Source organism: Aspergillus tubingensis, assembly GCF_013340325.1.
Source record: "Aspergillus tubingensis WU-2223L DNA, scaffold_1, whole genome shotgun sequence".
Taxonomy (NCBI): Eukaryota; Fungi; Ascomycota; class Eurotiomycetes; order Eurotiales; family Aspergillaceae; genus Aspergillus; species Aspergillus tubingensis.
The window spans coordinates 1,491,848-1,508,385 of record NW_023336275.1 but is presented as its reverse complement, the minus strand read 5'-3'; the positions used below and the strand labels follow the sequence as shown (position 1 = coordinate 1,508,385).

Here is a 16,538-nt window from a genome sequence, read left to right as displayed (position 1 = left end):
AATGTCGTAATCTTGGAGAAAAATTATGTGATTACTTTATGCCGATGATGTTAAGTAGGCCTTCTCTCCTACTGCTCCATTTGAATGCTCGCGAGACCCTAATTTCGGAGTCGGAGTAAAACTCGGAGTCTCACGAGTCTCAACCGTTTCCGCCGGAGAGGAAAACATCGCACAGCGGGCGGTGTGGCATTCGGTGCAGAAATTTGCAGTCACCGATGCCTCAGGATGCCGACTCCGACATCATCAAATCGACTAACAGCGAAATCAGGCAAGCTCCCTGCCTGTGATCCATGCCGAGCGATAAAGCTGCGGTGCGACCATGACAAACCGGTTTGCTCACGCTGCAGGGAGCGTGGCCGAAGTGCTGATTGTACCTATCGTTCACGACCTTTCAAAAGACCATCTGCTCGGGCTGCAAACTGGCGAAGGCAAGAGAATGATCAGTCTCATAATACTGGAGTCACGGCCGATGAAACTGTCAACCCTCCAGCAGCTTTCCAATACCCCAACCCAGGCTATTTAGGCTCGTCGAGTCATACAACATTCTTCGATCAATTGCAAATCCAGAAGACCGCAGAATTAGGCCCCGCGACTGAAATCAACTCACACCCAAATCCGGCCGATGACTATATCTTCGATGACACCTGTATCGCCAAAGGTGCCGAGCTAATTCTCGAACTGCACCGAGAATCATTGATTCCACAGTTCACTCAGCTTTTCAGAAGATGGATAGCTACGGGGACCAATCTTGCTTTAGCTGGCCCGTTGACTACGCCCTGCGCATCTACAACTTCTCACCTAATCTCAAACTTTCATGGAACACATGCATCGGCAACGACTATTTCCAAGCGCCTCTTCTACAATTCGCGCTGCCCTCTCCGTCTCAACCATGACACAACATTGGACGAATACTGTGCTAACTTTTGTGGGCCTCATGTGCGATGGGAGACCTTGGGTCTTTTTTGTACCGCTGTCTGTCGAGCCTCTATTGACTTGACTTATGCAGAACCAATGTATGGCTCGGAGCAACAGCGTCGTAGAATTCAGAAGTTGACCCTCTCGTACTCGGATCAATTCTTGGATCTATGTTTACCCCTTGACTGTATGAATGACCTTCAACTTTTTCTAACCTACGAAAACTTCATATCTCATTCGCAGGTTGATGGCGACCAAAGTATGTGATTCCGATTCCCGACCCCCAAAAGACAAAGGAAAAATGAAACCTTTAACTACACATGTAATACTAAATACTAATTGATGTGATTCTAGGTTACCTGTCCTGGAGGAAATTGGGGGATGTCGCAGCGGCTCTTTTTGCCCTTGGTTACCACCAACAGCAAACAGAATCCTTTCGTGCAGCTCCTGCATTCCTACGAGATCTGCGTCAGGCCGCCTTCTGTCGAGCATACTCTGCCGACAAAAATGTTTCCATTTTTCTTGGCCGCCCACCTCGAATCCTACGTAGGTTCTGTCATTTTTACCTACCGGGTGATCTTGACGCGAATTCACACGAGGCATCCCGCAGCCCAGCAGTTTGGCTTGATACTCAAAAGCTGGACTTTGCTACTGATTCGAGATGGGCTGGTCTCTGTGCCATTCTGAAGGATGATATATTGGACCTGTTCACCGAGGACAATTATGATGAAAGGGCCCGAAGAGCATGGTAGGTTGAGTTCTGTGTACAAAACCTTAAATGTAGTACTAACCCCAATAAGGCTGATAGAGGCTGATATCCAGGCCCAATGGCTGGCGGTTCCTCGAAGTTGCCGGCTGGAATGTGGTCTTAAAGCCTGTGATCGACGACCAGTAGAACGAGACTTCATGGTTAATATGAAGTTGAACTACCTACATGTCCAATTCCTTCTAAGGCTTGCATTAGTCCGCCCTATGTCTACGGAGCCCGACTCCGACTTGCTCGATATTTCCTTGAAGATGCTGGGCCTTGTTGTCGAAACCATTCTCCTCAAAGACCAGATAGTGAACTCTGGTACATCGCTCGTATGGAAGGTGGGTTCCGTTTGCATCCAAAGTTGCAATATCCTGTCTAACGAGAACGATATCAAAGGTCGCATACTACGGCTTGTCCGCTGCGGGAATGATTTGTCTAACGCTTGTCAAACGCTCATTCGCCATCCAGAGCTTCACAACAAGCTTTTCCAAGATATTCCAAGAACTAAGCATCCTTGCCGCAGAAATCGAACGCGGAACCTTAGTATATATAGACTCACCCAACTATGCCTTGCTAGCTCGCGCGACCCAAACCATAAAGGCTATCCTGGATCGGATGATGACGCCTTCCTCGGACAATACGATGGTCGCTTCAGATAACCAACTTGAACATCCAGGTGCTTCCGAACAAAGGGAAACTCTAGATGACGGATCCTGGTGGTTATCGGACAATACCAACCTTCAAGAATTTGAGCTCAGTTTCTGGCATAATCTTGCTGGCCACCCGTCGCTAAACCAATAAAACGCACTTCCATACTGATTGTGCATTGATTATGATCAGGTATGCATTGGTTTCGCGTCGGGTCTTAGGGCTTATGTGTGGCGAGCTGTATATATCAACAAAATGACGTGGATGTCACACATGGTAGAATCTTAACGAAGAGTACAACATCGGTTCCTTGTCTGCAGCTTGCATTGGTGGATTCTACTGATATTCATGGGTTAATTAGAGGCCTTGACACTAGTCTACTGGCCTTTCTTTGGTGCACAGGTACCACAGCTCGCTGCTGTGCATTATTTACACATTACGGTATCCTGGCATTTACAACTTAATCATTGTTGGAAGCAGAGCTTTACTATTCGATTTGAATATAGTCCCGAGTCTTCCAATATCTTGTTGTAGCATCTGATGCTATTACCAATCTATGTAATTCGGCCATTACTCGCCTAACATTGATCAAATCAAAACATCCAGCGTCTGACTCCTTTGAGGAAAGCTAACAACCATGTTACACACCTTAGCCGAACATTGTTCGGACATCCCTCGGAGACATGCAAGCCGCGATCATCAACATTATCTTCCCGCTGGTATCGGTCCGTTTCCAAGTCAATCTCACCAAGAGGAACAAGCTTGGTTCTCTTGTAAAGCTTCCAAATCAAGAATAGGGAGCCCATGATTGGGAGCTCAATATAGTATGATACGAACCCAGCGGCATCGAATCTTGGGCTAAAGGATTTCCAGCCCTGTATGAGTACCAGAAAGAGATTCAACCCGGCAGCGAGCGCCGGGCCCCACGGATACGTGAAATTTCTGAAAGGTAGCAGGTGTTCGAGGCTCTGATGTCGGACGGCGGACCGGAAACGCAGCGAAGTCAGGCAGATGAAGAACCAGGATATCTGGTTTGACACCCCCACCAGATTCTGCAGCCACGACCAGACCTGACCGGCACCAATCTTACTTGCCCCGAAGCAGAGGGCACTGATGGCTGCGGTCGAAAGGACTGACACCCATGGGACATTGAATCGGTTAAGGTGGCCCAAGAAACGACCACCGGGAGTATGACCGGTAATGGCAAGGGTGTAGAGAAGGCGTGCGCCGGCGAAGAGGGCGTGATTGGCAGCAGATATTGCACTGGTCATGATTACAGCATTTATAAAGCTGCCCGCCACGGTACTGCCGGCTTTGTTGAAGACAATAGTGAAAGGGCTGGTTGAAGCACTCTCTGTCGATAAACCAGGATAGTTGTAAGGAATATCGAGACCGATGATGATGATAGATACCACGTAGAAGAGAAGAATGCGCCAGAAGACATTGCGGATGACACGAGGATAGGTCTGAGATGGATTCCGTGTCTCGCCAGCTGTAACGGCCACATTTTCGGTTCCGCCACTAATACTTAAAATTAGCGATCATAATCCAGATTTGCTTGGGCCATGCATGTGAGTGTTACTAAGCGAAGGAAGCTGTCACAAAAACGGAAGCGAAGCCTCCAATCCCCCCGACAAAGGGCGCGTCCCCGGTGTAGAAGTATTTAGCGCCCAGGTATGTTTGGTCAGTATTAGCGCCACAGTTCACAGCAATCCCGACAATGATGAAGACCTGAATGACATAAGATGGAGGCACGGATGTAAATGACAGGCTTGCGCACATACAATGATGGTCAGGACTTTCAGTAATGACAGCCAGTATTCGATCTGGAGGGATGATTAGTAGAATGTCACATCTCACTCTTCGTTATCACCAAGATACCTCTCCAAAGACCCTGACTGAGCAGATATTCAGGGTCAGAACGAGCGCAAGGCAAATGAGACTTAAACCCCAGCCAGGAAAATGCTTCGTCCAATATTCCAGCAAGACTTGCAATGCTATAATGTCTGAAGCTGTGGAGACAGCGTCATTTGCCCAGTAATTCCACGTTAAGGCGAATCCAAGTGCATCATCGACGAAACGCCTGGTCAATGTCAGCAAGAAAACCGAGAACGACGCTTTCATTGATTCTCGTCATACCCTGAGAAGGTGCAAAACGAGCCTGCAACAGGCATAAATGCTACCATCTCTCCCAAAGAGAGCATGGTAAGGAAAACAATGCCACCGCAGATAGTATATGCCAACAGTGTCGACGCGGGTCCTCCAGTTGCGAGCGCCTCGCCTGTTCCCAAGTATAGCCCTGTTCCTATAGTACCCCCAATGGCAATCATCTGAACTTGTCTAGGGGACAATTTTCGAGCCAGTCGATTCGGTCTAATATCCTCTAACTCTCCATCCATAGGACCAGCTGGAGGGACTGGTCTCGACGTACTGCCAGGTTGCAGCTTTTCGGCGTCGGAAAATGACATTTTGGTGGGCGAAAGCAGCGGTTCTCTTAGGAATTCATATACTGCTGGTCAACGAGCGTTGCTTTGTATATATGTTACCGGATGTGAGGATGCATTCAATACTATATGATTGCCACTGTTGGAAGCTGTGGGTCTACCAATCCCCGCTAGCCAGTCGGCGGGAGGACAAATGAGCAATCCAACGTTCCTGCTGTCGTCATTCGACACTCCGAAGCCTAGGGTCAATGGGGTTAGCTGATATTCTATCCCGTGGCCGCTAAATGCAGCATTTCCTTGACATATTGCCAACTTGCATGCTATCGAGGTGAGCGGTAACCATGTTTATATGCTAACGGTATTACCAAACTTCCTACATTGGCATTTGATTATCAATATAGAATCGAACATGACCGTATAATTGGAGTTTTGGTGTTCAACAAATGGAAACTAAATGCATATAATTATCTTCGATGCGGCTTTGCGTCTCAATCGCATATAGGTTGACTTTCATGCCTGCTCGTGTTTTTCGTTTTCGTGACAAATTATTTTAGTAGTATTATTATCACCTCAAATGGGACTGCATCCAACAAAGTATTATAGCCATCAGTATGTTCCCGTGTGCTCCCTAGTTCGGGAAACTTAGAAGGATTTACCTGCTACTTGTACCTAGAGCTGCAATTGGAATCTTCGTAGATAGCTGGTTTACTTGAAGATTTCCAGGGAATCCCAGAGCCTTCATAGTATAACACCTCCAAGCCAATTAGCAAAGGCCAGATGCATGGTCAAAAATACAATGAACAACTAGCCATTAACCTTTCAGGCATGCGGGGATCGCAAAATAATGATGCATGACGAGGCAAACTATTTCTGATTTGCGTTACTCATGTGATACTTAGATTAATGGTACCTATATTGCTCAGTATGATCCTCTTCCTGCATGCTTAGGTTGACGCTAGGGAGAAGCCATCGCGTGTCACATTATTAGTTTGGAAGAAATAGATTCAAGTTATGCTGTCAGTATATAGAAACTGTGACTTTGACTACTTCGATGTTCATGCTGGATTGAGTTGTTCGGGGTAGTCTAGCAGTAGGAAAATTTACCTGTGGGTTCTATTAGGCTTTTAGACGTCTAGTGGCATTTAGGGAGAGTATATGACTATTGATACCGAGAGTGATTTCCCGTAATATTTTCTGTCGAGATTCTGGAGATATGGTTTGCAAGTCCAAGAGCGAAAAGGGTTACCCCGAGAAGAAAAGCTACACGGGTTAAATGTGGCAAACAAATACCTGACCGGGTAGTTTGCCAGTCTAAATAAATTTACTGTCAATATGGTAACTTACTGTCATCTGCGCGGGCGGGCTTCAATAGTGTCTACAATGGCCCCTGAAGATGAGGACCACTATAAAATTTAGTTACCCAACCACTGTCGTTCCCATATTGTTAGTGGAGCTTTGATAATGTCAAAAGCCAATAGACGTTTAATTTCTGCATTTACATCATGTTTATACTAGATCGACCCAGTATTAATCTTAGTGCTGGCTCTGTTCTTTGATTGATAACTAGCACGCTCTATTACTGTAGACGGATACATTCATAGTACATCCACCAGTGCAGTCTCTCTACCTGAAACAGCTGACTGCCCAGGGCACCTAACATTTGGTCTGGCACATGGATTGAGTCATCAACTAAAAGCATAGTGGAGCTTTAACTATCAAAGAGGAAGGCACATCTCTTGGAAGAATTCGATCGGGGTGCCTCGGATATTCATTGACAGAAGCAATCAGAATATACACGTCAATCAGTAGCCAGAACAGAGCTGAAGTAACCTAAATCGCGCACCCACAGTGTGCTCAATGCCCGAGGATCATCTTCGGGGATGCGCAGACGCAGCCACAAGAGACTAACCACTAATCGGGACTAGGGATCGGCTAGTTCTCCGATAATGTCGGGGGAATTGAAAGGGGCGGCCGAACAGCCTTGGTCCAAAATTGCCTCTTATACCATGTTCCATGCTCCTTTCCTTTCCCCTCAGTCATTTAATACCGCTCTTCCGAAGGACAATTGTGTTCTATGCTTTGAACTCTTCTGCCTCTTTATCAAACTCATCCACTTCCATTGGGCTGCAAAAGTCCAAGATCTCCAGTTTAATGTAAGTCTTCTATCTGCGAGGCAACATTTAAGAAAGGGCCTATTCTAACGGTCTGCGAAGACAGCAAGATGATTGTCACGCGCGGAATATCATTGACAAACTTTGTCGTGGCATCGTCGGCACTCGCATTCCAAGTCTTTGTCCTCTATCCATGGCACAAGCAGCTCGATGACGGATTCGAGGCTCTTAAGAAAGAGCACCTTCGAGTCTTAAAGTCTCTTGAACAGCTACAGCATGACAGTCGGAAGCAGCTTGACGAACGATTGGCTTGAGGGATGGATGGATCATTATGGTAAAATGTGGCGATAGAATAGACGGGTTCGGTTAATCAAACGCATCATAGACACGGCCTCCTTCTCGATAGTAATGTCGAGTTACGGAGCCAACGAAAGGTATATACTGGGGATAATGTACAAGGGTCTCACAATGAGCTTATCGAGTGTCTTGGACGTCCCAGACTTTGAGAAACAATATAAGACTTCCCCAAAAGATGACAACCTGTAACATTAAGCCACTCTTCTTACTTGATGGCCTAGATACGAAAGTGATGTGTCAATTAAACCACGATGCATTATGTTTCGAGGAAATGACTGCCGCAGAAATTGAAGGTTTCTGGCGCGGATATGGCCGCTATGATCGGAGCGAACTCCGGTCCGGTCGGCCTTGGTTAAAGACACACATAGCCCCCTTTGGGTAACGGGATAGGCGTAAGTTAAGTAGTAATGGATTATTATCTCATAATAAGGCAGGCATTGATATTGCTCCCATCATTGGTCAATGTGGGTCTGTCCAGTGTATCCCAAAATGCCGAACCCCTTTTTGGATGATCTGGCCGGAGATGGTTCGTATCAGTCGGATCCGACTGATAAGGAACCTTGGGTCAATCATTGCCCCAATGGACAAGAATCAAGGAAAGGTCCTTGCTACCAGTAGGCTCTGCAAACTTCCCTGTCCCTTCGTAGACAACATTTTCCCGGCTTTCCAACACGCCGGCTAAACAACTACCTTTTCTACTGTGTGACTTGTCAGCTGCGTTTGTCAAGATTTATGCCACAGGCATTATTTCTAAGCGTCGGGAACCTAAAGGGTTCGTCACCCAGACAGTCAAGTCTTACTCATCGGAGAGTGCAGATACATGCATATTAAACTCTTTGTCTTTTCATAACCCGTCTGACTGAGGGAGCATCATTGGGATCCTCGCTGAGGATATGGGATCATCTGCCGAAACTGGAGCCCTGGCCAAATTGCAGGGTCAACAAGCCACTTAGGAAACGGAAGTCCGTGAATAAAGTCCCATGCAGATATATCATGTGTGTGGATCAAGCCAACGACTACTGGCATGTTGAAATGGATGAACTTCAAACCTCACACTGGTTAAAACCAAGCCTGTTCACCAAGATCTTCCTCGCTGTTGGTTGAAATTGTGGCGGTAAACTTACTAGCTACCGCCAAATACCTAATGCATAAGCGAAACCTGCAGGTCACGCCGACCGTGGCCGGAAGGCATTGAAACACCGATACGTTCCATGTGTTAGGGATGTTTCTCCATCACGCATAGAATATCAACACGCCGCCCAGAAGAATCTCTGTTAACTGTTAACGAGTCATATTTCACTGGTGAACAGGCGTCCATACGAAAGGTAATGCAAGTGGATGGCTAACAATGAGATCCGGATGCGCTGGTATCTTGAATGTGGATCTAATCCATAATACTAGGAACATGAAGGAGTACCAGGATCTAGCAAGCCAAGCTGAACATCATGTCTCAATGTCCAGGGAGCTGATCTTGGGAGTCAGGAAGCTTCCGATGTGTTCACCTCTCAAGACAGAATCTTTTATCCCAATCATGCTAGTACAATTAGCATGGCGAGGTGAACAGCTAAATTACGTACCGAATACCTCGTTTTGATGTGATAAGCTTCATGTTGAAGAATATCGTACTTTTAGAAGATGTCAAGAGTCTAAGCTATACGATGGAATCCGATCATGGATGCATGTAATGCTTTAATCCCTACAAGTTACTGATCACATCTCTAGTCATGTTATAGAATACGAGGTTACTCTCTAGACAGTGACCTCTGTCCCGATAACGCTGTGACTGTCGCGGATAATGCTGTCCTTAACCCACGGGCCTGCATTGAGTATGATATCGAGGGTGGCACATATCTGGAGACCAGAATATTAGCTGGTGATTTTATCATGATTCTTAGCGATAGGAAAGACCGCATTTTGTAACCACTGTAGAAACAAACGCGGAATTGAGTAATCTGTCTGAAGCTTCCTGCTCAGTCATTTCAAACAGAACGTAGGTGTCCCAGTGTTTGTCGCCTGAACAATAAGTGTGATGCAGGCCATAAGACTGTGTGACATGTACTCTACTCTGTCAGGCAGTTATCTAACATGGTTACAACATCGTCTGCGGCTAAGAAATAACCTGATTCTGCGAGTTTGGGTCGTTCTTTCAGTGAATCAGGTGATTATGTGGCACAACGGCCCTTGCAGCGTGCAATTAGGGGCACATCGCTACAGCCTTATGGTGGACCGATGACGTAGCAGACAGGTTATGACAGAAGCCGGAGAGGAAGTTGTGCAGTAATGTACTCTACATGGCTTATAGCTTCAGTTGGGATGGTAGTATCTTCTTAGGGTATATTGCCGATGGTCGCTTTGTGTATAATAGGTGAATCTATGTATCTAACATCCCAAAGCGTGTGATGCTGAAGGTCACTACTACTTAGCTATCGTCATATGACTTCATTGTATGCAACAATCAATGTAATCTTATTCAAAAGTCGTTAGAAATAACGCTGGCATGAAAAGGCCATCTGTCATGACGACAGTACGGGGCTACTAAGCAGCGAGTTCCCCAACCCAATGTCCTAGGCTTTCCAGACTCAGAATTAGAAACGCAAACCCAGGGAAGGTTTAATCACAATTGAACTCCCAGGGGCAAGGGGTACAAAGTGGGTCAAAACCGTACATCTGGCCATTCCTGCGTACCCCAGCGTGTGCATTTCTAAAGCCACAAAAACATATTAGGCCAATACTGCTTACCCTCTATCCAACTTTCCTTGAAGGTTGCCATCGTCTAACAAGCTGCCAAACATTGCAGCTTCAAACAAGTAATTGACCTGGAGTGCATGCTGACAGGCATGGGCTATTAGCCAGCTCATCTCACTGACCAGACCCTTCGAGTATGTTGTTGCTATTGTAACTGAGAGCTGTTCAACTAAGTGCTGCTCCATTTCCTCGTCAATATTACCAGCTGCCGCATATTGCAGCACTGCTGGTGAGAGGGACCACCACAAAGTTGAGAGGCTTGGGTCACTCCATGATTGCAGGTGTTGCTGTACATGATCGCAATATACATGTCCATTACAGGCGTTCTGGAGAGGTCGGCTGAAGCCAGTTGTCCGGTAATCACGATCGAATGTTTCGCCAAAGTCTGCCTCTTTCTGACAAGTATATGTTTTCCGTGCCTTGGGGTAGCCGAGCAACGCCCTGCGAAGGAAATTATGCCTGCCATTGAGGATATGCCAGGGGTAAAGTACCATGGTCAATCTTGCACATGGATCGGACCAGCGTTCAGTCAACATTCTAGCACTGTTATATGCGCATGCATCATAAACACGCCTCAGCTTTTCTTCAGTGATAACGCCCTCATCACATACATCTGCTGTATTTAACAGGGCGTTGAGTAGCTCCGAATTCAGACTATCGGATCCGACATCCACAATGTCTGTTAACGAAACACTCTGCAACAAGTCATGTGCTGTGGCAGCACAATCAAAGCCGCGTGCTATCGCCTCAACGCCACACTGCCAGATAGAACTCTCGCAAATCCATAAAGGTAGCGCCTGGTCACGATTGGCGCGTGCCACTTTACCCGAAAGTTGTGTGACGTATTGCTCCTCTAGTGATGTCTTTTCTCTCGTGTATCGCAGGGCCAAACCCGCGGCGGTCCTTCGATCTCTGCCGCCTGGCGTAACTAGCGCCTGGGGGTCATGAATTGCCTGTTCGAGGGTCTTCACAAAGTCGGGAAACACTTGGTGATAGGCATGCTCCCAAAAAAAAATCATGTCAACACAGTAGTTCGAGTAGAGTGTGTGGGCGTCGTAGGCTCCGCACAACATATTGAACAGGCCACTTCCGAAGAGTGCGGCTCGCGTTAAGAGCGGCTCAGGCCAATTCCGTGCATTCAGCAATTCGACTACCTTCTCTGGCACTCGTGCCAGTCCGTTGCCTTTGGATGGTAATATCCACCCATTATGTTGTTGATCAATCCGCCATTGCTGCAGCTCTGGTGATAACTTGAGATTGACTACTGGGCAATGAGTAGTATTCGACGTTGAGGGTTCATTAATTGACTCGAAGATAGACCTAAGTTTCTGCAGGCCGCTATCAACCATTATTTCAAGTTGAGCAATGGAACAATCACCCATTAGGTTCCGACATTCTTCATATCCGGCCACTGGAGGAGGTTTCGGCACATGGGTATTGCCCCAGAAATAAGGTGGGGTTTGCTTGACAGCGTGGGTGGGCTGCATCGTGTTCTTTGAAAAGGTCTCTTTGATCATATCTTGCTGGGATTGGTTTGAAGGAGTCATTTGAACACGAAGTATAGAATCCACTTAGAGTTGAGGGAATGTAGTGAGTGATGCGTTCAAGAAATGTTATGCTGCGCTTGCTGTTTATATGTGTTTATAGACTAGCGCTAATAAGTGTGACTTTGATAAACATTCCAGGCCGATGTTGCATTACTAGGTCCCAAGGAAAATGATAGTAACTACAACTAAACTGCTGGCCGCGTAAGACCCGGGTTCCAGTAACTACTGATGTAACAATACCCGATCAGGAAACATTGGGTTGCAATGCTCTGATTTTCGCGCAAAGGACTGAAGATCAAATGGCCCTATCTGGTTACACACATATTGAGACCCATATCTCACATCCCACAATTTGCTCTTACCCCTCCAATGATGTATTGGATAAAGCGTGAAAATATAAAGTTTGGTCTGTCCAATAGCCAGTGATGTAGCTGAGTGATGGACGTTTCCTGTGCTACTCAGTATCGGTGCCCGTTCTTCTTGATCAGGTCATAATCTGCAAAGCTGTTGCTACTGCCAACGGACCAATCGTAGTTGTTGTTGAAATGCAAATTACTCAACCCCGTAATGAGCATTGCCCATATTCGTATGAGAACATAATCATCTCAACCCAGTATATTTCACGCACGCTTTGAATATCCCAATCACACCACCGAGTCTACCTAATTGTGAGGGCTACAGATGATCAGTGTAATTTATCTGTCCAGATAGGCGGTAGCTTTTGCTCTAAGAAATGCTGCAGCCTCGTATCAATGTCCAATTGGATGCGTTCCGAAAAGAGACAGTCATCTCATGTCCTGTCTTGTTCGTAAATTCACTGCCAGCGGGGTCTTAACCCAGACAGCATATGTCTCCTGATCCTCCCAGCGTCCGAGGGGCCCCTCTGGCTGCACGTCAAAGTGATACAGAATTTTGCCCAGAATGAGGACGATCTCCATGCGGGCCAAATTCTGACCAATACAGTCCCGCGGGCCTTGTAGGAACGGCTGCGTAGCATGTCGCCGGTCCTTTTCGAAGGGGTCATCCGGCGGAGATGAAATCGACGGGCGCGAGTTGAGCCAGCGCTCAAGGCGGAAGGCCTGAGGGTCAGTATAGTTCTGTGGGGAGACATTGGCAGCCCATTGCATGTAGGAGACAACGGTCTGCAATTCATCGTTAGCTTCTATGAGTCTAAATTGTCTCCTTTCCCCACTCTGGGCCAGAGCAGACACGCAAGTAATGAGAAAGGTGGTGATAATATTGACTTACCCCCTCTGGAAAATATTCCCCATTGATGGTATGGCCCCCAATGGGAACCAGTCGAGTCAACCCCAGGGGCACGGGGGAGGTGAGACGGATGCCTTCCTTGATCGCTGCTTCTAGTACGGGCAGCCTGAGCAGGGTTGACACGTTTATCTGATCGGTAGAGGGAAATGCACCGCGCACCTCGCTTGTCAAGCGATCCATTATTGTTGGATTCCGAAGGAGGTGAAAGAGAATGCCAGTGATGGCGGTTTGAAGTGTGTGGCTCCCAGCAACAATGAGAGTTGCGGCGTTCGCTACCATCTCGCCTTCGGAGATTTCCCGGCGGGATTGCTGCTGCACAAGGTGTGCTAGGAAATCCGGCCTAATAACCCCTGCCGCATCATTGACTCCCGTACTGGCATCGCTTTCCAGCTGCTGTAACCGGCGCTTCACCTTCTCTTTGGTTGTGGCTTGGTGCTGGGCCATGAGCACACCCGCAGATTTTGGGAGGCGCTTGACAAGGTAGTTAAACAGCCAGGGATAGAAGCGGCAGGAGGCTAGCTGGACTTTGGCTTTGAGCGAGTAGACGAGTTGGCCCACCCATTCGTGGTAGCGTCGATTGTCCAAGCAGCCGAAATCTTCGCCGAAGCTTAATTTGCAGACGATATCAAAGGTGCAGAAGCTGATCCACTCTTGTAGATCAACCTTCTGCGTAGCTAGTTCGCTCTGGGACTGCATCTGGGTGATCATCTTGTCGACGTAGCTGGCAACGAGCGGCTCCTGGGCGCTTAAGGCCTGGCTGCTGAAGGCGGCCGCATAGGCCTTGCGGAGTCGTGTGTGGTCAGCATCGCCCGCATCGAGGATGCTAATAGGCTGCCCTGGCCTTGGAGGTGCCTGGCGGATGGGATCTTTGGGAAGTGACTTGAAACCGCCGCCGCTCGGTCGGCGCTGATAGATGTCTTTGACAGTGTCGGGGTTGATGAAGGACACCTCATTCGGGGCAACGCGGACGGTCTCGCCATAAACCTCGTGAAACGATTTTATTTTGTGCGCCAACTTGCCATTGCGGAATGCCAGCATATACGGCACACGGGTTAATGCCCAGAGAAGCGGTCCATTGTACCGAGATAGCGGGTGGAAGTAAAGCCGCTTCAGGGCCAGGAGGATAGGAAGCTAGAAGGCACGGATCAGAGATTGGGACAAATTTTTGGTTCTTGTGGCCGCAGTGGGCGCCAGTGGTCTTACCAGTAGGACGGTGATGAGAATGGCATTAACTGATGAAGGGGCTGCCATGATCGTGCGCAGGACGTAACAGAAGCAGAGAGTAAGAGGCGAGGGTAAACGGCCCAGGAGAGCTGGACCGCTGGATCGCCGTGTTTAATATAAGCTGCCGCCCGGGCAGAGGTCATAAAATCGAATCTGGAAGGCATTGACGTGTGTCTCCACTGAAGCTTAATAACAAATGAGGCCCAAGCAATTGACAAGCCTTCGTGGGGAGCTTTGATTGCGGATGAGAATTAGTGTGGCCATTAGCTTGAATGAAGAGCCCTGTGTGTCCAAGAGGCTCTACCATCCATCCAATACTACTAAGTACTACTCGGTACTATTAAAAATGATGGCTGATTGATGGAAGATCACGGTGTACACTTGGGTTTGTCCTGTGCCCAATTCTAGTCTATCAGGCAGCAGGAATCCACAACGGTAAAGAACCGACCGTAAAAAGAGGGCACCAGAAAGAAGTCCATAAGCTAGGAAGCAACCGGGTGCATTCGAACAAAGAGAATGCCGATCTTTATGAGGGCTTTTGGCCGAGTTGCTGAAGTAGGAAGGCAAAGGCACAGCGGGCGATCCCAAATCCAACGGTGCGGAAGGGGCTGGACGCGGCCTTTGCACCCGGTCTGTTCCACCCGCTCCACTGCCCCGTCGACAAGCTGAGCCACGACAACTAACCCTTGACTCGCCTTGCGATCGGAGTCGACTTCCCTAGCTATATTGTCAAAGAGGTAGGAATAACTAAACGGGAGAAGTAGGGGCTGTGAACTCCGCGTTACGCTCTAGTTGCTTATAATAAAGGTTGTGATTGAGTAGTCCCAAGCTGCACCTGTTGGTTCAAAACCCCCCTTGAAGCCAGAGCATCTTATGAAATACCCGTAGCACAGTAGTACCCCCGTTCTGTGCCAGTCAAGGAGGCCAACACTTGTCATGTTGGTACTTGGCTGCCAGGGCAGTTGGCGATGAGTTAACCTTTCGGCTCCACCCGGCAGCGTCCACAGCACCCTCTCATAACAATGGTATCTGATCTCCCACTTGAGATTGGTCAACGCTACGTGAACCCCTGCTCCCTGCTCTTGAACCAATGGAACTAGCAGTAATGTGCCCTTCCAAGCGAGCCACGGAGACTGCTCATCTCATGCCGATCGTTTGCCCGTTCCGTTGAGCGCTAAAGAGGGCCGACCAGGCTTAGGCGGGGAATGTGGCCCGAACTCAAGGCTGGCAGCCTACTACGAAGTACTATGCCAGCTAAGTTGGAAGTGTGCTTCTTAGGGTGAAACAATCTACACCTATCCCGGAATATCACATACTGGATGATAGGATGGTATCCTTTAGACTACCCATACAACATGAAAGACACTTGGTGGATTGACCCGAGACAAGGGTCTGGAAGAGGAGATGGCGAATTTGATTTAGTCGGCTGCCTTGCCATCTGACACCCAGACCTCCTCATATCCCACCCTTCTCACAACAGACGCCTTATCGATCAATTTAGCCTCGCTCGGCTCCACCACCTCTTGATAGTAGGGATCTGCACGCAGGCGGCTCAGAATTTCCCAGTTTTCTAACACAATCTCCGCGTGTCCGTCAAAGGATGCCATTGCCTGATCGCTGTCTGCGGGCGTCTGGCCCAGGTACTGCTGGGCCATGACTGGTGGGGTGTGGAACTGGTCGAAAAACGGTATTAGTAATGGAATAATGTTGGAGAATTGACGTGAGCCTTTGGAGAACATACAAGGGTATAGCGATATACGCCATGGCGTGCCAACCAATTCTTCAACAACTGAGCGTGACTAGCAGTCCAGATGCTTGTGGGGAGCGACAAAGAGCGACGGTGTCAGCACAAGCTTTCCAATATGGCTTGTAGCTGGACTTCGAGCCGAGCTTACTGGTGAAACACTTCCGCGGTGAGGGACGGATGCCGCTTCACATAAGTGTCGAAGCGAATTAGGTGCTTGATTATTGCCATCTTTGTAACTAGATAAAAAGCAAATATGTATTCGCTTTGCGCTAGAAGTGGGAGCAACGGGCGCAAAGGAAAGGGCTGTGAGAGAGCATCTGTCGGTCAGGGTAGTGCGACTCTTATATCTTGCGGTGCCCAACAAGGATAGAATCAGTACCATAGTACGCATTACCCATCTGCCGGTGTCTATAGGTACGGTCTAAAACACCGAAAGTGAAAGATATCCATGGTGAGCCAATCTATCTCGTTACTCGCTCTTGAGTTGGTTGCGTCCCGTAGCTTATATATACCTAGCAGTATTGTCCGCTCTGTAAGATTCGGGGGGAAGACAAGGACAAATGGAATCTAACTACTGAATCATTGCGTACTTGAGTAGGAACATTACACTCTCCGCCGACCAACTCCGCCTCTCAACCCCAGGCTAGTGCTGTTTAGGTGGAGTCAGGGCTAACCGACAGTGTGGAAAGTATTGCGGCGAGATCTACTATGATCCAGCCCCTCTGTAAAGGCACCGTGCGACGTAGATATAATGACGATTCTTGTACATTTCCCAATCAC

The 16,538-nt window shown here is 48.0% G+C and overlaps 5 protein-coding genes across 5 annotated transcripts; 1 reads left to right on the top strand and 4 right to left on the bottom strand.

Annotated features, from left to right (window-relative positions):
• Window positions 1-225: 225 nt before the first annotated feature.
• AtWU_00523 (Zn(II)2Cys6 transcription factor) lies at window positions 226-2,470 on the top strand (the record flags this gene model as incomplete). Its single annotated transcript, XM_035495639.1, has 4 exons — window positions 226-1,174; window positions 1,270-1,663; window positions 1,716-2,007; window positions 2,066-2,470. 4 exons carry the CDS (start codon window positions 226-228, stop codon window positions 2,468-2,470), a joined length of 2,040 nt encoding a protein of 679 aa, XP_035351532.1.
• Window positions 2,471-2,910: 440 nt separating this feature from the next.
• Window positions 2,911-4,785, bottom strand: AtWU_00522 (amino acid permease; the record flags this gene model as incomplete). The annotated part of the gene is made up of 5 exons (XM_035495638.1): window positions 2,911-3,838; window positions 3,900-4,048; window positions 4,102-4,143; window positions 4,199-4,400; window positions 4,457-4,785. 5 exons carry the CDS (start codon window positions 4,783-4,785, stop codon window positions 2,911-2,913), a joined length of 1,650 nt encoding a protein of 549 aa, XP_035351531.1.
• A 5,179-nt stretch (window positions 4,786-9,964) lies between these two features.
• On the bottom strand, window positions 9,965-11,461 carry AtWU_00521 (uncharacterized protein; the record flags this gene model as incomplete). Its single annotated transcript, XM_035495637.1, has 1 exon — window positions 9,965-11,461. The coding sequence occupies one exon, from the start codon at window positions 11,459-11,461 to the stop codon at window positions 9,965-9,967; it is 1,497 nt and encodes a 498-aa protein (XP_035351530.1).
• Window positions 11,462-12,306: 845 nt separating this feature from the next.
• Window positions 12,307-14,038, bottom strand: AtWU_00520 (cytochrome P450; the record flags this gene model as incomplete). The annotated part of the gene is made up of 3 exons (XM_035495636.1): window positions 12,307-12,663; window positions 12,770-13,918; window positions 13,991-14,038. The coding sequence occupies 3 exons, from the start codon at window positions 14,036-14,038 to the stop codon at window positions 12,307-12,309; spliced, it is 1,554 nt and encodes a 517-aa protein (XP_035351529.1).
• A 1,391-nt stretch (window positions 14,039-15,429) lies between these two features.
• On the bottom strand, window positions 15,430-15,750 carry AtWU_00519 (EthD domain-containing protein; the record flags this gene model as incomplete). Its single annotated transcript, XM_035495635.1, has 1 exon — window positions 15,430-15,750. One exon carries the CDS (start codon window positions 15,748-15,750, stop codon window positions 15,430-15,432), a length of 321 nt encoding a protein of 106 aa, XP_035351528.1.
• Between the last annotated feature and the right edge of the window lie 788 nt (window positions 15,751-16,538).